Genomic DNA, 25,532 nt, shown 5'->3' with positions numbered 1-25,532 from the left:
AAAGCTCATTCCTCCTTTGCTTTGAGAGATCCGCTTTAAATCACTGGGGTTGTAACATCACTATGTACTGTTCAGGAAATTCCTAAGAAGTGTTACAAAAATGTGAAATAATTCAGTACAGCATTCTACCTACTGTGCTCAATTGCCGACTGTGAGAAACTATTTTTAAAATAACAAAGACATCAAAGCAGACAATACCATGTTGCCTGTGGAAATAGAAAGCAATGGTTGAGATGATAATTTTGGAAACATGTAAAATCCCAAATATTTAATCTCTTTATTAACTTCCATATATTGCTGTGCCAAGCAACTTTTCAAATTGAAAACCAAAATAGAAATCTTCATGCTGGTTTGTAAATAATTATCAGGAATAAACATCTACGTAGATGTTTGTTGCAACCACATATTTTAAAAAAATAAAGAGAAAGAAAGCAGAGGATGGACTTGAGACATTACGACGAATAAATTTCTGGCACGTGGGCAAGAGCTGATTCTTTCTGCCACAATGGCTTTCTCATCAAATAACAAACAAAATAAAACAAAACAAAAAATCCCACAAGCTTTCAGGTAGCATTTCTGCAGAATTTTATCTCTGGTAAACTAGAAGCAAGACTGTCAAAGTAGAAGACTATATTTCAAGAAGAAATAGGAGACAGGAGCAGCAAACCACACTGCAGGTTCTGCCATCAACTGGTTTGTGGCATTAGGTCAACTGTCACAACATAGGTTTCCTCTATCTATTTTCACAGAAAAATTAAATACAACTTAGTAAGTTGGTCAAAGGCTTTAAGCTCTAATTAGAACCTATTCTACTCAGATTTAAACACGGAATTTAACCTCCACAGCTTCTGATTGTAGCTCAGAGGTAAAGAACTGTAGAGAATTCTGCCCCTCTTTGTCTTTGCTTTAGACTTTTCGTTTTATCTTCTCTGTTCTTCCCTTTGGTACAGGAAGGTGCTAATAGTGTTTTAAATGACAATGAACCTGTAATGCTGATTTCTTTTCTTTTTCCTTTTTAAGTTCACTTGCTGAAATACAAGCAGAGGGAATGAGAGTGTGTGAGGGTCAAGCCCAAATTCCTTTGTTTTTAGTCATGGAATACTGAAGACAGAAACAGACTTACCTTTCACTCCCATCTTCGTGGCTCCGGGACCAGCGATATGTCTCGGCATAGCCTGTGTATTCACTGTACTGCTCAGTACCTGAAACAAACAATCTGTCACTATTAACTTCACACTTAATGGCAAAAACATTCCACCTACCACAATATGGCAAGAATCACTTCTGTTTAGCACTGTACTGAAGGTCTCTCCAGCCAGTGCAATAAAGCAAGAAAAGAAACAAAACGGCATAAAGAACATAAAAAAATAAGTCAAACTGTCCCTATTTGTAGATATCATGATTGTTTACATAGCAAATTCTATGGAATCACTAACTAAAGAGAGAGGCAAGGCACAGTGGCTCACGCCTGTAATCCCAGAGGCGGGTGGATTACCTAAGGTCAGAAGTTTGAGATCAGCCTGGCCAACATGGTGAAACTCCACCTCTACTAAAAATGTAAAAATTAGCCAGGCGTGGAGGTGTGCGCCTTTAATCCCAGCTACTGGGGGGCTGAGGCAGGAGAACTGCTTGAACCTGGGAGGCGGAGGTTGCAGTGAGCCAAGATGGTGACACTGCACTCCAGAGTGGGAGACAAAGCGAGACTCAGTCTCAAAAGAAAAAAAAAGAAAAAAGAAAAGAAAAGAAAGAAAGAGAGGAAATTAAAATAAAGAAAAAGCATGTAAGTAAACTTAGTAAGATCAAGGGTATGTTTGTACACTAGCAACAAACAATGAGAAAATAAACATTTTTTAAAAATCCATTACCCATAATGTCAAAAACCATAAAATACCTAGGAATAAATGTAACAACAAAGAAGACACTACTGGCCGGGTGCAGTGGCTCACGTCTGTAATCCTAGCACTTTGGGAGGCTGAGGCTGGTGGATCACCTGAGGTCAGAAGTTCAAGACCAGCCTGGCCAACATGGTGAAGCTCCGTCTCTACTAAAAATACAAAAATTAGCTGGGCGTTGTGGTGTGTGCCTGTAATCTCAGCTACTCAGGAGGCTGAGGAAGGAGAATTGCTTGAACCCAGGAGGCAGATGTTGCAGTGAGTGGAGACTGTATCACTTCACTCCAGCCTGGGCCACAGAGCAAGACTCCATCTCAAAAAAAAAAAAAAAAAAAAAAAAGGACACTATATAAAAAAAGAAAACTTAAATGGGACATATACTCTCTTGAGATAGAAGACTCAATATTGTTACAATGTTAATTTTTGATATAAAGATTCATATCAATCTTAACACAAGTAGACATTAAAAAATAATAATTAAGAAGGTGACTTAAAAATTTACAAGGAAATGCAAAGAACCTAGAATGAACAACAACAACAACAACAACAGCAACAAAAACCAAGAAAATTGGAACACTCAACGCCCTAAGTTGAACACTTACTTAGTCTTGGCCTTCAGAAAGACCAAGAGTTGAATGGAATTAAGCAGAATTCATAAGTACAATCACACTTGTATCATCAACTGATTTTCAACAAAGGTACTAAAATAATCCATTAGAAAAAAAAGAGCTTTTCTAACAAAATATTGCTGGAATAAGTAGATATTCATAGAAAAATCCATAAACCTTAACTGTGACCACACACTACAAATAAAAATTATTTTGAGATGGACCACAGACATAAACATAAAACACAAAACTGTAAGACTTTCAGAGGAAAATATAGGAGAATAGCTTTACGACATTGGGTAGGTATAAATTTCTTAGACAGGATAAAGAAAGCAGTGACCATAACATTTACAAAACAAGCCAGCCAACTGCCTGGGAAGTGAGGAGCGCCTCTGCCCGGCCGCCGCCCCATATGGGAAGTGAGGAGCGCCTCTGCCAGGCTGCCAACCTGTCCAGGAAGTGAGGAGCGCCTCTGCCCAGGTGCCCACAGTCCACAAAGTGAGGAGCACCCCGTGCTCAGTTGCCAACTGTCTGGGAAGTGAGGAGCGCCTCTGCCCAGCCAGCCAACCACCGGGGAAGTGAGGAGCGCCTCTGCCAGGGCGCCGCCCTGTCCAGGAAGTGAGGAGAGCCTCTGCCCAGCTGCTCATAGTCCGCAAAGTGAGGAGCGCCTGTGCTCAGCTGCCAGCTGCCTGGGAAGTGAGGAGCGCCTCTGCCAGGGCGCCCAACTGACTGGGAAGTGAGGAGCGCCTCTGCTCAGCTGCCAACTGTCTGGGAAGCGAGGGCGCTCAGCGCCTCTGCCTCGCCGCCGCCCCGTTTGGGAAGTGAGGAGCACCTCTGCCCAGCTTCCCACAGTCCGGGAAGTGAGGAGCGCCTCTGCCCAGCTGCCCACAGTCCGGGAAGTGAGGAGCGCCTCTGCCAGACTGCTGCCCTGTCCAGGAAGTGAGGAGCGCCTCTGCCAGACCGCCCGACTGACTGGGAAGTGAGGAGCGCCTCTGCCAGGCCGCCCAACTGACTGGGAAGTGAGGAGCGCCTCTGCCCGGCCGCCCAACTGACTGGGAAGTGAGGAGCGCCTCTGACCGGCCGCGGCCGCCGCCCCGTCTCCGAAGTGAGGAGCACCTCTGCCCGGCCACTGTGCAAGGGTACTTGGAAAGTCACCTTCCAAGTTTGAAGTGACAGCCTTGCGTGTGATCTTTTCTGTCTTTCCCAAGTTTGCATTTTCAACATTAAAGTTTACTTTTTAGTTAAAAGTTTTTCAAAAATTTACAAAACAAAAACTAGAATAAGCAAAATTAAATACTTCTGGTCATCAAAACCTTCAGGGCTGAGCGGCGTGGCTCATGCCTGTAATTCCAGCACTTTAGGAAGCTGAGGCAGGTGGATCACTTGAAGTCAGGAGTTTCAGACCAGCCTAGATAACAGGGTGAAATCTTGTCTCTACTAAAAATACAAAAACTAGCCAGGCATGGTGGCGTGCACCTGTAACCCCAGCTACTCGGGAGGCTAAGGCAGGAGAATTGCTTGAACCTGGGAGGTGGAGGTTGCACTGAGCTGAGATCATGCCACTGCACTCTGGCCTGGGTGACAGAGCGAGACTCCATCTCAGAAAAACAAAACAAAAGCAACAAACAAACAAACAATGAAAAAACACCTTCAGGAAAATGCTTAGACAAGACTGGAGAAAAAATATTTGCAAATCAAATATCTGACAAAGGACTTGTGTTCAGAATATGTGACGAACTCCTATATGTCTATATAAAAACACAACCCAATTTAGAAAAATGGACAGAAGACTTGATATAAACTTCACACAGGAAGATATACAACTGGCTAACAACCACATGAAATATTGCTCAACATTATTAGTCATCAGAGAAATGCAAATAAAAAAAATCACAGTGAGAACCCACCATACACTCAAAAGAGAGGCTAAAATAAAAAATAATAAAAAAAAGAGTGACAACACTAAATGTTGACGAGGATGTAGAAGAAGTGGAAATCTCATTATATATTGCTCGTAGAACATAAATTGGTGTAACAATTTTGGAAAAGAGTTTGGCAATCCCTTATAAAATTAAATATACACATATTCTTTGACCTAGAACTTCCATCCCTAGATATCTACTAAACAAATATTGAAAATATGTGCTCACAAAAACTGCAGAGAATACTACTACTAAACAAATACTGAATATGTGTGCTCACAAAAACTGCAAAGAATAATGTTCATAGCAGCTTTATTTATAATAGATTTGTATCAGTCATTGTTCAACCAGAGAAATGGAACCAGTAGGACATATATATGAAGAGATTTATTGCCAAAAATTGGTCTACACAATTGAGGAGCTGACTAGTCAGGTCCAAAGGGTGCACAGGAACTCTCAGGCATGGGTGAAGTGGCAGTGCACAGAATGAATCTCCTCTTCAGAGAAGCCTCAGCTCTGCTCTTAAGGCCTTCCACTGGACTGAATCAGGCCCAGGCAGATTATCACTTATTTAATGCAAATCATATTGAATGTAGCCAAACACAGTGGCTCACGCCTGTAATCCCAGCACTTTGGGAGGCTGAGGTGGGCAGATCACTTGAGGTCAGTAGTTCGAGACCAGCCTAGCCAACGTGGTGAAACCCAGTCCCTACTAAAATTACAAAAATTAGCTGAACATGGTGGCAGGCACCTGTAATCCCAGCTACTTGGGAGGCAGAGGCAGGGGCATCACAGAGGTTGCAGTGAGCCAAGGTCACACCACTGTACTCCAGCCTGGGCGATAGAGATGAGACTTTGTCTCAAAGGAAAAAAAAATGCTTATTGAATGTAATTAGATTAACTCCTTTACTTGTAGACTTTGATTACATCTATAAAATACTTTCACAGCAATACCCAAATTAGTGTTTGACAGAACTGGGGGCTGTAGCCTAGCTAAGTTGACATTACAAAAAAAAAGACTATCACAAAACTAAAGTAGAAACAATCCAACTATTGATAAAAAATTAATAAAACATTTGCCATGATTACACAAAGGAATACTCCTTAGTAATAAAAGGGATAGAACCACTGATATATTAAAAAACATAGATAAATCTCACATTATGCTAAGCAAAAGAAGCAAGATACAGAAGTGTATATGATATATATTTACATGACATTCAAAAAAAAAAGAAAAAAGTAATTTATAATGAAAAGAATAAAAATTATGGTTGTTTCTGGGGTTGGGGACTGACCAGAAAAGGGCTCAAGGGAAGTTTTTGAGGTGACAGACTTTTTTTTTTTTAAATGTCTTGATAGGGGTGTGGGATATAAAAGCATATCTATTTGCCAAAACTCACCATATTATCCATTTAACACTGTATACTTCAATGTGTGTAAATTTTACTTCAAAAATAAAAGAACTGTAAACAAATATTGAACTCCATTTAACAGGTTTACTTTCTGCAGGGGCATGGTTTAGAAGTTCTGAAACCACCTTTTGTATATATTAGGCTTAAACAAAGGAAAACAATTGAAGATATTGGGAGCCACATTCTTCACAGTTGGGGAAGAGAGTTCCAATTATGGAAAGGGGGAAAGACTACAATATAGGCTGTGATGCTGGTTAAGAATGGGAGGTATCAATATAAATTCACAGTTGTGTGTGTGTGTGTGTGTGTGTGTGTGTGTGTGTGTGTGTGTGATGTAACATATGTTCTAGTTCAAATCTTGGCTTCCAAAAACTAACAAAAATCCAGGATCACCTGCAGAAATGGTTGATTCCAGAGCTGGTGCAGGGAATATACAAGATAAGCCTACAACATCTTTTTGTGCTAAAAAGATGGAGATGCTCAAAGAAGAAAGTGCATTAAAGAATGATGGGCACATGTCAAAGGCACACAATAGTTTGAAGGCATTCCCACTGATTGAATATGGGACAATTTAGCATCAGATAATAAGCAATGGATCATAATCCACTGAATACAATAAGAATGCAAGTGTCTATACTTCTATATATATTAATAAATAATAATAAATAAGTATACTAAATAGAACACAGTATCACTTCAGTGGGATTCCTACCAAAATGAATAACCTGAACCTAATTAGGAAGAAGCAGTGGGCAAACACAAGAAGGACAATCTACAAAATAACTAGCCTATCCACTTTAGAAGTATCAAGGTGAATGAACACAAGGACAGGCTGAGAAATGGTTCCAGTTTAAAGAATACCAAGGTATGAGCCTGGACTAATTGAAGACTGGAAAGAAAGCTACAAAGATCATAATTGGAATAACAAAATTATATTATAATGTAGATTAACTAACAGTACTGTATCAAATTAAATTTCCTGATTTTGATAACTGTGCTGTGCTGATGTAAGACAATGTCCTAGTTCTTAGGAAATATACAACAAAGTATTTAGGGGTAAAAGGTCACAGTATCTCCAATATATTCTTAAACAATTCAAGAAAAGAAAATAGACAAAATGATGAAGTAGATGGGACAAAAATGTAAACTGTTGAATTTCAGTAGACTATATGGAAATTCCATGTATTATTCTTTCAACTTTTCTGTGAATCTGAGTAAAGAGTATATGGAAATTCCACGTATTACTCTTGCAACTTTTCTGTAAGTCTGAAATTTCATATGTATACACATAAAAATACATAATATAAAGCTGGGCAGGGTAGCTCACACCTGTAATCCCAGCACTTTGGGAGACCGAGGCGGGAGGATCACAAGGTCAAGAGATCGAGACCATCATGGCCAACATGGTGAAACCTCATCTCTACTAAAAATACAAAAATTAGCTGGGTGTGGTGGCATGCACCTGTAGTGGCATGCTCAGGAGGCTGAGGCAAGAGAATTACTTGAAGCCGGAAGGTGGAGGTTGCAGTAAGCCGAGATGGCGCCACTGCACTCCAGCCTGGTGACAGAGTGAGACTCTGTCTCAAAACAAACAAACAAAAAAACACACAATAAAAAACCACATAATATAAATAAAGCTATGAAAATACTCTATTTTCATATATGATTAAAAATTTCCAGAATCAAAAGCTGAAAGATTTAAACTCAATACTAGAATTACCAGTCTATTATTTAGTATACTGCTTCTAAAAATAATTTGTATTTTAATTATTACACATTTATCTAGAATTCTGGGCAAGATATTCATGCTAAAAATCAAGAAAATAACTAGAAAATTTATGTTATTTCTTTTATGAAGCGTTCCTTGTCACCATAAGTAGGGTTGATTGTTCCTCCTCCATGCTCCCAAGGTACTTTGCACATAACATTAGTAGAGCACTTAACATATTGAATTGTAATCTGAAAATCAATTGTATTTCCACATAGTAGTAATGAATAAAAACAGAAATTAAAAAAAATTTACAACAGCAACAAAATTATGAAATACTTATGGATAAATCTGACAAAATGGGGAAGAATTATACAATGAAGACTATAAAATACTAATGAGAAAAACTGACATGAATAAACAGAGACATATATCCTAGACATGTGTCAAAGGCAAAACATTGTTAAGATGTCAATTCTCCCCAAATAGATCTATAGATTCAAAGCATTCTCAAAATTCCAGCAGCTGTTTTGGTAAACATTGAAATACTAATTCTAAAACTTGGCAAAACAACTCTGAAGGAGAAAAAAGTTGAAGGACCCCTACTACCTGATTTTAAGACTTATTATAAAGCTATAGCAACCAAAACAGGAAGAACAAAAACAACACATTAATAAGCTTACTTCAAAACTAAAACTTCTGTGTTTCAAAAGTCACTGTGAAGAGAATGAAAAGACATGACACAAATATCTGATAAAGGATTTATATCCAAAATAAACACAGTTTTCAAAACTCAAAATAAAAAACAATGAAAACTTAGACAAAAGATAGCTTCATGAGTGTAGTCATATGTCCAAACTTACGCAACTGTATACTTTAAACAAATAGTTTATTTTATGTCAATTATACCTCAATAAATCTGTCTTAAGAAATGGAATCTGACTCCCTCACTAGATTCTCAGCTCCTCAAGGGCAGGGATTATAAATTATAGGCAGGGTGTGTTGGCTCATGCCTGTAAGCCTAGCATTTTGAGAAGCTGAGGCAGGAGGATTGCCTGAGCCCAGGAGTTTTCAGACCAGCCTGGGCAACAGAGTGAGACCTCGTCTCCACTAAAAATTAAAAAAAAAATTAGCTGGGTGCAGTGGTGTGAGTCTGCAGTTCGTGCTACTCAGGAGTCTGAGGTGGGAGGATCCCTGGAGCTCAGGAGTTTGAGGTAACAGTGAGCTATGATTGTGCCACTATAACCCAGCCTGGGTGACAAAGCAAGATCCTGTGTCTTAAAAAAGGAAAAAACAAATAACATTTTAATCTACATTAGCATCTTGTAATGCAAGAATATAAAAGCAGTTGAGTAAGAACTTCCTGAATAAACATAATAATTAATGAGTCAAAGAAATTTAACTGATATTAAAATAATGAGTCCAGAAATAATCTGAAGGCACTACATAATTGATGCATACTAAAAATTCACATCTACAATAAATGCATGGTATGGTAAAAAGAGCACTGAGATTAGGAAACACGAGAAACTCAAAGTGAATCTTTACTAGCTAGGTGACCTTAGATAACCAAACCTCACTGGACATCATTTCATCATCTGAAATTCAGGGTTGTTAATAATTCTTATTTTGTTTACATCATAGAATTCCTTGGGAAACTAAATAAGACAAGTAAAAAATTCATTCAAACCCACAAAGCCATCAATACTGGTGTCATCAGACTTAAATTTTTTAAGGGGGTAGAGAAATCACAGATATGTGATTCTATTTACACGGGGGTGAAAAGCAACCTGGTCTACTTGCCTGATAGGAACCAAGATAGCAAGGACTACTCCTTCTTTTCTGTTTTCTGCCTAGCAGTAGACAAGCTTTGTTTTTCCTGTTCATAAAAAGACAAACTGCCTATTCTGATCTGTTAACTCAGAAAACAAATACTTGTTCTGTCTTTTTAAAAGAAAGTGGCTGAAAAATATGAAATATCAATTATCATATTTCTACTTCAGGTTAATGTAGTTTCAGTGTTCTTTTCTAAGAGGAACAAGGTTAGATTTACTTCCTTCTCTCCTTTATGGGAAATAAAAAAATATACATACAAACACTTTTGTGCCAAACAAGTTAAATCCTGGGTTTTCTAAGTAGACACCTTTTAACATGCCAACTGTCTCCTTTGAAAAAAGTGAATGCCTTTAACTTGTTTAAAATGTAAATTAAAGAACTATGGTGAAAATATAAAGGTAAACTGGTAACAGCTACTGAGACAGAAGACTGAATGACCTTTGTGATATCTCTCACTAGAGATGGGCCTTTAAAACTTCACAAAGACCTTCACTTAAGGAAAAAACTAGAAGGAATCCATTAAAATCTTATGAAGAGTGCATAACCTCTATGATTTTTTAGATTTAGTAGTAAGAAACATGGTTATTTTCCCTTATTAGGAATAAGAGTTTGTAATAAACATGGGACAAAAATAGTTGGAGATTAAAAAAAATTCTACTTACCAATGGGTTGTTGAAAGCAGGTTTGTATAAACACCATTTTACCCAAATTTTATTAGCATCACTCAAACAGTAGTGATTATGTAGTAGATAGAAAACTCTTGCTTTTAATTCTAATGATTATTAAAAACTTAGAAAAGACAAGCATAAAAATGTTTAATTTCCAAACATTTTTGGAAAACAACAACTGAATTTGGACCTTTTGCAATGAGCTGGTGTCTTGACAGGCACCTCAAGTACTGTAACTCTAGAAGATGTCACCACTACTATAAGCAATGGTGTCTACTTGTTATCATTTCTATCAGCTCTGCTGATACTCAGAAAAGATGTAAAGATTTGTGATGTCTGGGATAATCTGATTCACTAGCGGCAGGTTTTATGTTAAATATACGAATATTCTGCCCAGTAGGTTTCATGCCTAGGCATCTGGTTTATGTGCTCACCAAATAGAAGCAGAAAAACAACTCTCAGAAAACTTAACACCCTTTAGTATTGAAACTATTTTCTGAATGTTGTATAGAAACAAATAAGAGGGAAAAAAAAGAAGAAGAAATGGGAAGACTGGAATTTTAACTCTTTCCCTCTATCTATACTTACTGAAAGGTTTTTAACTCATGGCTGCCCCAAGGAGGATCACAACAAACAGAGGGATAACACTGTCTGTATAAAAGTATTTGCCTGTTTGCATGACCTGTTTCATAGTCATTTAAAAGACTGATACCAACCAGATATCCCATAATGATGATAAATTTAATTTATTTTCAATTTCTCAAACTCTTCTACAGATTCAGGCAGCACAGTCACAGCCATTAGCTCACTGAGCTGGATGCATCATTGAAGGAATGGAATTGATCAGGCAGATAGATTGCAGTGCATGGCTAAGAGTCTCCTAAGGAGGGAGATGGCAGAAGTCCAGACATCAAATAGATGATGAAATGGCCATTTCCATTAAGGTAACATCACATCACAGATATTAATTAGGAGGCACTATAATAAAGTTAAGTGGATGTGGGAGAAAATGCTGAGTTAAAAGTCACCCCGTATGTCCTTAGCCTGAGGTAATTACAGATCTGAAGGTGAGTCATGGATCTGCAATTTTCCATTCATTTTACAATAGCTGCAGGAACGTTTAGAGATTACGTGAAAGGAGATTAGAATCCGTTTTTAGACTGGGGACAAATTATCTTTAAAAAAAGAAAATATTCTAACGTTTTCCTCTTAACATTCCTGTTTTATTCCCAAGGAAAATGACATCCTTTATTTACATTAACAACATTAATGGAGGATGACAAAGTACTGACTACTTTCTTTCTTTTTTTCTTTTTTTTTGAGATGGAGTCTTGCTCTGTCACACAGGCTGGAGTGCAGTGGCACAATTTCGTCTCACTGCAACCTCTGCCTCCCACGTTCAAACCATTCTCCTGCCTCAGCCTCCCAAGTAGCTGGGATTACAGGCTCATGCTACCATGCCAGGCTAATTTTTTGTATTTTTAGTAGAGATGGGGTTTCACCATGTTAGCCAGCATGGTCTCAATCTCCTGACCTCGTGATCTCCCTCAGCCTCGGCCTCCCAAAGTGCTGGGATTACAGGTGTCGGCCACCTTGCCTGGCCCAGTTCTTACTACTTTCTAGAGAAATTAAACAAATGAAACAAGTTAGTTTTAAGTTTAAATGCATTTTATCAAGTTTTTTGTTTCAAGAACGTAAATTCACCTTAAAAACTGATGGGATATTTTGTTCTAGTCTTCAGTCCAAATCTACCTTAACAGTTAAAAACAAAAAAAATTTTTTTTTTTTGAGACGGAGTCTTGCTCTGTTGCCCAGGCTGGAGCACAGTGGTGTGATCCACTGCAAGCTCCACCTTCCGGGTTCACGCCATTCTCCTGCCTCAGCCTCCGGAGTAGCTGGGACTACAGGCACCCGCCACCAGGCCTGGCTAATTTTTTTGTATTTTTAGTAGAGACAGGGTTTCACTGTGTTAGCCAGGATGGTCTCGATCTCATGACCTCATGATCCACCCGCCTCGGCCTCCCAAAGTCTGGGATTACAGGCGTGAGCTACTGCACCCAGCCGGAATAGTAATCTTTTAAAGTATTATTTGATGTATGTAAATGATGAAGACAGTTACATTCCAAACCTGCAGAGCTTCCCTACAATAGTATGAGAGCAACAGCCAAAGTGTTGGTTGCCCAACAATAGATTTATGCCAGTTTTTTTGTTCTGTAATTCCTTGCAATCTCATCTCCCTTAGTACCTTGCCCAACTATAACTTCCCATGTGTATCCATGATAACTAACAAATGCAGACAGATGGCCAAAATGTGAGTTGAGGAAGTGTTGAGTATGAAAGGAGTTTATCTTTCCATTTTAGTTTAATTTGGATCATAATCTCAGAATTCTGGATGCAGTACTCCAAGTCACTAACTTCAAATGGCTGACTGAGGCTCTATCTAGGAAAAAAATTCCTTTGCAGAGGTTCCAATCTTAATTTCCTACATAAAGTCAGACAATTTACAATTTTTTTTTTTTTTTGCTTTATTTCACCAAAACAGCAGAATCACGGGGATAAAAATTTACACAGGATGTCTAAATGATGTAGATTAATTCATTGAAAGCTCTTTTATCATCAGGTGCTTATAAAAGATAAAAAGACATCAGTCAAAAATGGTGCAGTAAAAACCTCTGAAAACTCTCTCCTCCATGAAAGCAATGGGAACACTGTGAGGAGCACTGTGAGAATCAACTGAAAAGTAGCCAAAGGCTTGCAGCAATCCAGGGAGTGTTTATTCAAGAAAAACCAGCTGAATCTTGGTAAAAACAGTAAACTTTGCAGTGTTTCATTTGCCTTATTCCCATCCCACTCTCCCAAGCTCCATCTCGGCCTTAAAAACTAACATTCCTGAATCACAGTGAAAATCAGCAGCCATCAGAGGGGGCAAAAGAAAGCTCCTTCAAAGCCCAATTCTCAGAGAACTATCATTATTTGACCTGTCTGGTGGTCCCCTGGAGGGCCCCGCTCAGAAGGCTGTCTTTACTTTACAGGACTTGGAGCTTGCCCAGTAGGAAAAGCCTAATTCTTGTGAGGGTTTGATGAAAACAATTACAGGCATTGCTTAACACTAAGACTTCCTGAGGTGGTGGCTAAAAGCTGGGGCAAACAATAGGCTAACCAAAAGCTTCAAAGGAAAAGCTGAAGAATGAGATGTCCACAACGGGCTCTGAAAAGTTCTAATATATTAAAACAAGAAGGAATCTAGAGGGCTCATGTGTGCTCATGGCCATATGAATGCTCAGGAAAAACCAGAGAAAGCCCTCAGCTCTCTCCTCTGCCTGACCTTGACAGGAAGTGAAGGCTAAGGCAGAGGCATCAACTGCTTGGTGTAGTGTTGAAGGTAGGCTGCACCTGCACATACATCCCTTCAACAAAGACTGAGAGACTTATTAGTTTAGAAAAGTCATTGAAAAAAAACAGCAAGAAAGATGAACTGTGATGAAAAGAGAAAATCTGATTTCCAGGGTCACACTACATTATTTTAAATGTCCAGTCTTAAACGAAAATTAGGAGACATGGAAAGAAATGAGAAAGTATGACCCATACTCAGAAAAAAAAGCAGTCATTAGTAACTGCCCCTGGGGAGACCTATGTTGGACTTAGTAGACAAAGAATTTACATTAGCTATTTAAAATATACTCAAACAACTAAAGAAAACTATGTCTAAAGAACTAAAGTAAAAGAACGATATGTCTCAAATAGAGAATAAAGGGATATGAATTATAAAAAATAAACAGAAATTTGTAATTGAAAAGCACAATAACTGAAATAAAAAATTCACCAGTGAGATTGAAAGCAGTTTAGAGCAAGCAGAAAAAACAATCAGTGAACTTGAAGACAGGTCGATTGAGATTGAGTCTGAGGAACAAGAATAATAAAGAATGAAGAAAAATAAACAGAGCTTCTAAGACCCGTGGAACATCAAGTGAATCAATAGACACATAATTTGGGAGTTTCAGAAGATGAGGAAAGGGGAAGAACAAATATTTGAAGAAATAATGGCCCAACATTTACCAAATATAACAAACATTAATCTAAACATTCAAGAGGTTCAAAAAACTTTAAGTAGGCTAAAGTCAAAGAGATCCACATGTAGACACACCATATTCAAATCGTTGAAAGTGAAAGAGAATCTTAAAAGCAAAACATAAGAAAGAAAATATACTCTTCTGAAGGTGGTCTACAAATCTATCTGAGGCACAGTGTGGCTTCAAGATTAGACTTTGGAGTAAGTTTTGTCATGTATGTCTTTGGAGGCAATGTGGTTGGGTACACATTTTATATAACTCATGGGGATGTTTTTTCTCCTATTATAATCTTTGGGAATAACAAACTAAATTCTACAACCCAGGTGAGTGTTTAGACCCCTACACTCATCTCCAAGCAGTAACAGATTCTAAGTGGAAATAAAAAAATCCACATGTGCAGGAAAAAAAAACAGTACCAGCAACTGATGGTGCATTAATGGCACTTATGTGGGAATATTCTTTTACGTACTTGGATAAAAGACTCAACTTACATATGGTGCCTGATTAAGAGTTTCTTAAGAGATATGAGGTAATTTTTATTGATAGCTTATTCACAACAAAATACTGTTACATAGTGATATCTCAGTCTGAAGAAACAAAAAAAATTAAATCTCTATAACAGATCTAAAGCATATATTTGACTAAATTTCCCCCCTTCTCCTCCCATATTAACGTAAAGAAATCAAGAAGAAACACCAAGATAATCAGACTTTTTTTTTTTTTTAGATGGAGTCTTGCTCTGTTGCCCTGGCTGGAGTACAGTGGCGTGATCTCAGCTCACTGCAACCTCCACCTCCCAGGTTCAAGTAATTCTCCTGCCTCAGCCCCGAGTAGCTGGGATTACAGGCGGCTGCCACCATGCCTGGATAGTTTTTGTAATTTTAGTAGAGACGGGGTTTCGTCATGTTGGCCAGGCTGGCCTTGAACTCCTGACCTCAGATGATCCTTCTGCCTCGGCCTCCCAAAGCGCTAGGATTACAGGCATAAGCCATGACGCCTAGCCATGATAATTGAACTTTTTCTTTTACGATTCAAAATAGGGTAAACAAAAGGTTACTGATTTATCTAAATACTGTTCCTGTGCTTCTTATATTTACACAATTGTCTTCACACTAAAGTACAAGAAACCACTTGAAAATTATTTTTAATAGAAACAAATCACTCTCAAATGGAAGAATTACAATAGAATACATACTAGAAGTATATCACTATATTCTTCTGAAGAGCATTATTATGTCATAAAATTTCAAACTGGGGGGCAACTGAATAGTTTTTTATCTCTGTTCCTCAGATAAAGATGCCAGGAAAGAAAAGGTAAAGATAAGATGTCTTACTTAAGATTAGGAAAATAAGGCTGTAATAATTTCAAAAACTAAGTATAAATTAATGATAAAAATATTGGGACTAATGCCCATGGAAGAGAAAAGCTCTACTGGGTAGTCTCTAGTCTTCATGACAGATATTCACAGATGGGGAAGACTATCCCATTATCCAGGCTTCCCAAAACTAACCTGTGATAATTAGACATTCATTGTGATCCAGCACCTCAGTGAAGAGCCGTGAAACAATCAACTCAGGATTGATTAAAAAGCGGATTTCTTCTTGCACAAGTCCTGCACTGGTTACACCACCTCCAACAAAACGATTTGCAAAATCCACCTGTAGGGAAAATGTGGCATGTTAAATAGTGGTCAAAAATACCTATGATCAAGAAGGGAAGCACACAGTCTCTAAGCTCTCATCTTTTTCTCTCCCATGAAAATCAATTCCCAAATAAGTAACCTTCCCAGGAAGGGTAGATTATGGTTGCTTAAACTCTTTCCATCTCACTGCAGTCAACACCTCTGCACATTTCTCTGGATCCCAGAACCACAGAAGGAATCTGGAAAATGGAGCCTTTAGGCAAAACATTATGTATTATACAGATTCTTGTTTATAAACCTATTTGTGTCTCAGGAGCTACAAATCAAGGGAGGTCTTTATCTGGGAAGGTTTCAAAGTCATTCTCCCCCATTCACTAGTCAATTTCCCTTTATGTATTTCACGTAACTTCAATGTAATTAAACTTTTCTTATGTAATATGGTAACCAAACACTTGCTCTAAAGAATTGAAAAAGTTTAGTAATCAACTTTTTGGGTAACCTTTTCCAACCTTATTGTAAGAATAAAGAGATCGAATTTTTTTCCTTCTAAATTCAACGCCAAACCCCAAACTACATGAACATTACAAACTATTTTTAAAAATATAACTAAGGAAAAAAGGAAGAAAAAAAATCCCAGTATAGCAACAAAGATTCAATTAAATTAATATTTCCAATTAGGTTGGAAATTTTTATGCTTCATGTGTAGTAGTATGATGGAATCCCCAAACTCCTACTAATAAAGAAGAGATACACAATCCTCCAGAGAAGCGAACTCAATTTGCTGGCATTATTTCCGTTTGTCCTGTGCGTCCAGCACTATGCCAGCCTCATGAGGCAGTATGTAAGAAATAGCAACCATCTTTCCCTTAGTGAGACTATCTTAGGAGTTAGATTACACACACACACAACTTGTGTATATACACAGTCATACACACAAGTAAAATAGAATTGACTAAATACCATGAGGCTTATATGCTTTCAAACTATTTTATATGTGAAAAGACAGAAATTAATAGAAGTCTTCTTTTTACCATAGAATAACTTAGAAAATACTAAAACATACCACTGAGTAACTTCAAATGAGTTACCAGAGAGAATCGCATATTTGGATTTGTATTCTGGAGTACTAAAACCAATGCTAAAAAACCAGAGTAACTTTTTAGCTTATATAGGAAAATAATTTTGGTGAAACCAGTCTGCTGATTAGAATTAGTTACCTATTACATATGAGGTCTATGGGCACTGGGTGATTCATGGCTTAAACTGTCCAATTCAACAAATATTTACTGAGTATTGTGCTGGGAATCACTGGATACAAAGATGAATAAGATATGTATGGTTCCTGGCCTCACGGCATTTGCAATTTAGATAGCAGTCAGAATGAGCATAAGCAGAATGAGAAGATGATTATTAAAGAGCTTGTTACTATGTATTTGATACTTCCTAAAAATACAATTAACTAAAATTGGGGCATGGGAGGAAGCTAGGAAAGTTTTACAAGAGGACGTGGCAGCTGATGTGCAGGCTGAGGGCATAGCTGCACAAGGACACAGGGCAAAAAAAACCAAATGTAAATCACCATATGAGGAGAATGGTAAACAGATTCCTCATGCTTGCCTGCATTGTAGAGTAGTTGGAGGCTTATAGTTGGTGATAAGGTCGTCTGAGGTCTAGGGAATTTTTATTCAACTTCCCTCTGAAGGTTCTGGGAAAGATTCAAGAAACACCTGGACCTATGTTTTAGGAAGATAACTCAGGCTAGAGTTTAAAGAATAAATGGAAAAGTGTAAAACTAAAAGTAAAAAGGCTGGTTAGGTGAGTACTGAATAGTTTATACAATCACTACTAGGGCCTCAAACAGGAAAATGGTAAAGGAAAGAGAAGAAACTCAGTAAAGAAATAAAATGGGCTGTACTTGAGAACTAAGAGACTGGCTGAGTGCCTAGAAGTGTAATGATATTGTGACTACGAATTTGAAACAGACGAGGTTTAAGATTGGTCTAACTTAATTTTTACTGGAATAAGGTACATAACAAAAATAAAAAGATAAGCTCTATCCAACTTATGTACTACTTGATAATGATCATGAAATACATTCAATGTGTATGCTATTGTTTATGCTTTGAATAAAAGGCCAACATTTGTAACTTGAAAGGTGTGCACAGAAATAAAAACACTAAACTCAGTATGCCTCTAAAAGCCGAAGTCTTTTAGAAAACCAAAGTTTTACACTTAAAAAAGTTCTTAACAATAAAGACCCTCTACAACAGTTGAGAAACCTGTTCCAGTACATGAAAACAAGAGTGTGAGTGCATCTTTATTTTTAGCCAGTTATTTTCCAAGTCACTTTAAAGCTACTCGTTCAGATTACTCAGCTTCTGAATTACAACTTGATGAAAAGACAGGAATGACAATGCTCCTCAGAGTGGTTTTGTTGTTGCTGCCATTCAGCATAATGTAATTTATATGCTACACAAGGAGCTGTGTCGCATTGCAATACAATATTCCCCGATCTCCTGGGGAGACATGGCATGGGTAGGGAGAACAATTAATAGCAAGAAGCCCTTACGGTATTCTTTTAATCTATCGAGGTCTCACATTTCATCTACAGTATATTCCAAGGAAGTGGTGAGGATCTCAACCTTAACTGTTGTCAAATAATTCCTTGTTGAATTGTATTGTAATGAAAGGTCAGCATTCCTGTGGTGCTAACCAGCCATAACTTTTGTTTAGTTCATGTGTATTAAGAATCTCTCAGTTTATCTAAGACTTTAAAGATGGAAAGAACTTTATCAAGAGGGGAATGTGGGGGAAAAAGTGATATTAATTCAAACCAATATTTAAGCATATTTTAAGATTAGTTTTAAAACAGAAAAAAGGTATAGGAGTAAATACAAATTTAAATATGTTTTGTTTTTGTTTTTGTTTTTCCAAAGTAAGCACAGGAAAAATATTAATTCAGCTATCCTAAGTATTTATAAGCTCAAATAACCACTTGGGAGAAGGTGATTTAGAATAAAACGTAGCTTGTTTCTTTGAAGATTTTAATTACAAATATGTCCAAATAAAAGGCTATTTAAAAAAAGAACCTGTTTCATTTAAATAATAACTAGACACAAATTTTATAGTAAGCATTAAGTTATTCAAACAAATCAGTCCATTTTCAGGCAACCGCTTTCTTTAGATTCTGAACCAATATAAGCACCAAATAAGAATCTAGGAAGAAAAATAAACTATTATCAATATAAATGAGATGGTATACAAGCTTCTTTCAAAGAAAACTCAGTTTACAATGCTCTTATAAATGGGATAAGAACACAAAACACTAACATTTTGTCTCTGATTAGTGAATTTTAAAGCAGCACTATAAATCAAAAGGTTAGGTTAGATATTACTATATTTTAAACATGGAGTTTTTGTTAACCCCCTTCTCCAAAAATACTTTTTAAAGGTAAAAGTAGTAACAGATTATAAACAAAGATTGAGGGGTGGACAGAATTACCTGCTTTTAACAGGGAAAAGACATAGCAAGCATAGCTAGCTCACGTGTATGAAACTGTTACATATGAGAGAGAGGCCTTTCTTATCAAATCAGTTTTAGATGTCTGCCCCTTCAACCTAAACAAAGCTGTTGGTGGCTGAAAGACATCTCAATCTGGTCATCAAGTAGGGCACAGCAAGAAGAGCCTTTAAGGAAAAAGAATAAAAATGCTTGGTGACAGTCTGTCAAGACTATACCCTGGGAATTTCCTCCACTGTCAACCTACAATCAATGTCTGAACCAAGAGGCTGATGCTGTCCAGATCTTGGGACTTTCTGTCAAAGGCTTTTGAGAGAAGCACATGTAAGAAACAGAGTATACACTGGTAAATAACAACATTACCAAGGCTGTCAAAGTGATCTGTTTGGTGTTTTTCCTTCATTCTGCTATCATGCTTCTTTGCATTAAATCAGTTTAGGAGACAAATAAACAGCTTTTCAAATTTCTTTTGCTGTCAGAAGTCTGAGAAGAAAAAGTCCCAATCATACACAGACACTACTGAGATTCACCTACCTGTAGCATGCCTCGGCCATTTTCTTCTATGGTACCTTCGTAAGTGACATGCAATCGTGTCAAGGGTTTTTCACATCTACAATGTGAAAAGACATTCCCTTACTTATTATTTTAATGACAAGTGCTTCACTGTGGACAAATGTGAAAATATAGGTAACTATTCAAAAACTGAAACCACCCCAAATCTCAGAAGTCAGAAACAGATGCCTACTGTTAACATTCTTGGTACTGATCCTCCTTATTCAAACATGTAAATATACACACTTAAATTAAAATGAGATAACATATTGTTTGAAACCTGCTTTTCCTCTAAATAGTATGAAAGTTTTTATTCTTTAAAACAGTTGAAAAACATTGCAAAATATTTAAAAAATTAAGATCTATGAAATTTTGTTATGGCCAGGGTTGGCAATCTGAGGAAAAATGTAGAAAAAATTTGGCAATAAATCATAATGATTCTCATATGGCTTCTATTTTCTGTTTTCACTGTTTGATAACTGTGTGTGTGTGTGTGTGTGTGTGTGTGTGTGTCTTGATGAAAATACATGCCACAGAAATTCTGAACAATGGTATTTTTCTATTAATAAGGTTAACAGATAAACCTAGCATCTGTAATTCAGAAGGCATAATTATTTTCTTTCCCTTTCAACCATGGTCACTGAGATATTTACTTGACTTAACGTTAGATTAACAACAAATTTCATTGTATTAATAGCATTTGTTAACATTATTTTCCTTATTAAATATTTTTCCCCTGATCACTTACTGAATAAAAAATATAAATTATTATGAATGAAACAGAGGAGATCCAAAGTTCTAACTCACGTAAGAGTGCCAATAATCTTTTTTGGGAGGGAGGAGATGATTATATTTTTAGAAAATAGTCTAGGAGGTTAGCTGGAAAAGTACTCAGAATTGCTTGATTCCTTCCTGGTCTCAATGAGTTTAAATATATTTCTGGCAAAACTCCAGACCAACAGGCTGATAGCTTTAACTCAGAAGGTAATTCTGCACAGGTTCTGTCTAAGAGCTTTATTTGTATTAACTCATTTAATCCTCTCAACAACCCTATTACTAACTCCTTTTATAGATGGGGAAACAAAGCACAGAACATCTAAGTAAGCTAATCAAGACTAGTAAACAAAGCAGCAGAGATGTGAAACTATGTAGACTCACTCAATGGTCCAGGCTCTGAATCAGTATGCCACACTTTTAGAGAAATTACTTTCCTGGTCTCTTGTAGAAAACAGTATCATAAGTTTAACTTCATTTTTTAACTTCCTTTTTTTGGTCCTACTTTCCTAGCCATTTTATTCAGAGGAAGACCCTCCCTGTGAGCATACTACTAAAATCTCTGGGCTGTCAAGTCAGGACTTCAGAACAGGAATTCCATCTGTTGTCAATTATTCTCCATGACTGAAACTAGAAACTTTATAGTATAGCTCTTAATAAAATTATGAAATTGCTAGAAACTTTTTCTTGGTTTTGTTTTGTTTTGAAGCATTTTCTAACTTCCCAATAGGTCATCCTCTAAACTCCTGCCCCAGGAGTCAAAGGCATAGATGATTCTGGCTCCCTGTGATTAAGCCTGGCTAAAGTATTTGTTGATAATCAAACGGTTAACTATAACATGCCAGAAACTTGGAATTCAGTTCCAACTCCTGGCACCTATTTAGCCCCTTACTCTTGGGAACACCAACAATCCTCAACTTTTCTTCATTCTCCCTCTTTAAGTGAATGCATGTTTCTGGTTCTGTGGAGTCTGGGAGACTGACTTCAATTACATTCTCCAACTCACTTATGAAGCAGCTAAAACAAAAAAGAGATCAATGAAACAAAAATAAGTTAAATTCTGCCTATCAAAACTAAGGGGACAATCTCGGTCTCACTTAGAGGCAAAGTTACTGTGTCTCACTGACAAAGCAGCCTTGCCAGTCTCTGCATTTTGACCTGTCCCTTCTCTCCCACATGGTGGTATACAAATGGGTGTTCTTTCACATTAGCGCCAAATGAATATCAGATGCACAGTAGAGAATCTGGATGACTTAAAAATAAGCCCTCAGATTGATCTGTAAAATCTACACCAAAGTAACAGGAATAAAACATCTGCATTCCTATTAGAGATTAATAGAAGAGTGAAGAAAAATAATTCTCTGCACCATAGAGATGCACAGCAGAATGGTACTTTTAATTCCAGGCACCATATTTTAAGAGGGCCCAATGAATGGGAGTATGTTAAGAGCAGAGATAAAGGGTTTAGAATACGTATTACATGTGAAATAGAAGAAACGAATCAATTTAGTATGAAATTATGTGCACTGTTAGAGAGGGAAGTAGGTCAAGAAGTCATTAAGATACATGAAAAGAAGGGTCAGATGCTAAAACTACAAATTCAGATGTATTTATGTAGCTCCAGAAGGAAGAACCAGGAATGGTGGAGAATGAATGTAGAAAACATTTTTAGTGAATGAAAGCATGAGATGATAACACAAGCAGCCACCATTGGAACAAACTGATGTGAAACAGCGGATTTCCCATCACTGAAGCTATCCAGTCTCCGTCCATTGCAGGTATTACAGAGCTGATCAAGAGTTTTAGTAGGTGGCTGGGGTTCCTTTCAGATCTAACATGCCATGATGCCAAAATGCTGTACATGTTCTTATCTTTTCCAGGCTCATTTTTTTTCTCTCTTCAGGTTGCTTAACCTTTTATCTACTTCCCTCTATTAATAATCATCTAAACCACACACACAAGTCTTCTGAAGTCAATTTCTTTATCTTTCACTTCACTTTATCTTTCACTTTCACTTGATGGATGAAAACAATACAGGAAAGCCACCTAAGCAGATATGACTTCTCAAGTTAACTTTTTAAAAGTGATTTCCATTCATCACTAATTTCAAACAAAACAATTACACACTATCATAAAATTATTAGAAAATTATTAGAAAGTGAAAACGAGAGGCATTGGTTAAATATGTTTAATACGCTTCATCATGTCCTCAAACATATTAAAAAAGTTAATCCACACTTCTTTAAGTGTATTAGGGGACTTGCTTTAGATTAAGAAATAGTTAACTATTTCAGGACCCTTCTTTAAGTGTACTGTAACTATTTCAGGACACTAAGGACCTTACAAATCTGAATTAGCTCAGATTGGCTGCTATCTCCTCAATATTTTCTGATAAATAAGAAACAAACAGAAAATACCAACTTCCACAAAATCTACCAGTAGTACACAAGGGCAGCCAAACTTCAAAATTCTTGCCACTTAGACAAACTCTAAACAGTTACTGCTTACTAAAATGTAAATAATAAAAAGACTTTTCTCCATCTTGTCCTCCAGAAAAAGCCATAAAGTTCAAATACTAACCAAAAAAAGGGTAAGGAGAAACATTTAAATATTGGTGTTCCTTTTATTAGTGTCTTCACATACAACACTCCTCAATTCTAAACAGGACTTTCTTTCAGAAAACAAAACCAAGACAAAATGGTAGAAATCAAAGGGTTATAGACTTTGATTTAAAAGGCATAACCTTTTCAAAAATGAGAGCTATTATTGGATCATTTATGAGAAGAAATTCCCTGGCACTAGGATAATTAGAGGTTGGAAAACCATCTCTCCAGGTGCTATAAAATAGAATCCTCTCATGGTGAAAGAGTCCTCCTAATTCTAGGGGTCCAGGATTATTTTTATTATTATTATTACCTTTCCCATTCTGGAAAATCTTCAAGACTCTGTCTTGTAAATGTCACCAACCCAGTAGGTTCTACAGAAGCAATAAAAGAAAAACATACCCAAAATAAGTTTCAATTTTGAAAAGATTATACACACACACACACACACACACACACTCAGTAAAAGAACAGGTCCAACATTGGCTATAAAACTAATCAGGAAATACAAAGTCTAGTATTGGAAAATAACAGAGTATCGATTGAAAATAATATTAACCTTACAGGGAAACTCCTATAAAATAATAAGACTTCACTAAACAAAACTATACAAACAACAGCACAACAGTAGGATTTGAGTGTTGGTACTTTCTGGTAAAGTTTTTGAAGTTGAATACACTTTTTTTTTTTTTAAAGCACTGAAAAAAAGGATCTATAACTGGTACAGCTTACGCAATAAAGACAAAATTGAATTGAAAGTTGTAGACTCCTTTATAAACGAAGGACTTAACCCTACATTCAAAGACTGGTGAATAAATACACATTTATATACTTTATGGCAAAGTGAAATAAATGCCACAGATTTAAAAAGGAAATCATTTGCACATCCTCTGGAGTTAGTACAGCTAAGTCCCGGGCTTAGACAGTGGGCAATCACTGTACTTGTTAGTCGCAGTTTTAGCCAGAGGAGAAATTACTGGTTCTAAGAGTTTACAGAACAAAGATGACATATTTTTCAAGAAGCAATAAATTTGGGAGGATTAAGATGAAATACTATTAATGCAGTCAATAATTTTAGAGGATGAGATCCTTTTCTAGTCAGATTTACTTTTTTAAAAAAAGCTAGTAGCAAAAGAAACAAATAAATCAGCTGGCCAGAAGTAATTTGTCTGATTCAAATCAAAGAACAAACTAAAAAGGCCATGCCATTTCTGTTTTCTTGAATAGAAAAAAAGCTCTTAAGGAAAGAGAGAGATGTCAGGAACTATTAGTGATGGCGGTGTCTAGCCCAGTGAAAGCCTCGCCATCATTCCATTCCTATGCACAATTCCACATTTCCTTGTTCTCAGTCAAAAGCAGGAACCACTCAAAAACCATATGGAGCAGTTGCAGTAGAAAACAAAATTTTTTCTTAACATGGGTCTTACATTCTTTAGATATCTAATCTTAGGATAAATGGGTAACATATTTAAAACTCACAAGTAAGTGGTCAAACAACTCAAACACTAGAGAACCAATTCCATGAATATAATAGAAAACATCTCTCTTGTCATTCGGCAACTTAGCAGAGAAGTAAGAACATCAAATGTCCTTCAAATATACCAGGAGATGCTAAGAGAAATTCATAAACACTGCTGGCAAAGCAAGAAAAGGCAGAAGAACATGGTTTCTTAGATTAACAAAAATGCCCTGAGAGCACGTCTGTTAGCTTTCTTTCATAACAAGGCAACTTTCATCTCAGAATAGGATACTTTGGTTAATCAAATACTTCCCATAATAATAATAAAGTCACAATATATACTACCTACAGGTCGTAAATTTTCAAAAACCTGATCTTTAAGATACTTTATTTAAAACAATATAGAAAATAATTTAATTTGGAATGCTCTTTACAATATTTCAGTCTCAATATCTTCATCAAATATAAAATACAAATGTTTAACAACACTGAAAAGTTGGTCCTGATGGAATTCTATTTTTATCAATTCTAAAAGGCATGTTTTTTCACATATTATGTTTCCGAAACTGGAATACATCTTTTAGGAGGTATCTTACCATAGGTCTAGAGGTGAATTTTCCCAGAGAATATGTACATCTGCTTCTGCTGTCATCTGGGAGCACTATTAGCCTGATATCATCCGAATTAATCCTTTGTGGCAGGCCTTTGTGGACCACACTGGTGGTGAGGCTGCACACCCAAAGCTTAGGGCTTGTGGTTCAAATTCTCAGAGAAATGTTTTTTTTTCCCTTTCTCTATTTAGAGTCAAGGTTGAGACTTGCATGTTTCTTTATGGTCCCTTTTCTGGATGACAAATTAATTTCTC

General features: G+C 36.8%; 1 protein-coding gene and 1 pseudogene across 5 annotated transcripts in view; both read right to left on the bottom strand.

Annotated features, from left to right (window-relative positions):
• The window catches only part of PARG (poly(ADP-ribose) glycohydrolase), a 136,082-nt gene that overhangs the window by 27,338 nt on the left and 83,212 nt on the right, over nt 1-25,532 (bottom strand). For all 5 annotated transcript variants that reach the window (XM_007962557.3, XM_007962553.3, XM_007962558.3 and 2 more), the window contains 4 exons: nt 23,522-23,582; nt 19,814-19,889; nt 15,628-15,775; nt 1,124-1,202 (listed from right to left, as the gene is read on the bottom strand). In XM_007962557.3, the coding sequence (XP_007960748.3) occupies nt 1,124-1,202; nt 15,628-15,775; nt 19,814-19,889; nt 23,522-23,582 (364 nt within the window). The remainder of the gene's footprint in view (nt 1-1,123; nt 1,203-15,627; nt 15,776-19,813; nt 19,890-23,521; nt 23,583-25,532) is intronic.
• On the bottom strand, nt 2,283-3,651 carry LOC140712446 (uncharacterized; annotated as a pseudogene).

Source organism: Chlorocebus sabaeus, chromosome 9 (genome assembly GCF_047675955.1).
Source record: "Chlorocebus sabaeus isolate Y175 chromosome 9, mChlSab1.0.hap1, whole genome shotgun sequence".
Lineage (NCBI taxonomy): Eukaryota > Metazoa > Chordata > Mammalia > Primates > Cercopithecidae > Chlorocebus > Chlorocebus sabaeus.
Note: the sequence above shows the minus strand (reverse complement) of the source record. Positions and strands in the feature narration are given on the sequence as shown.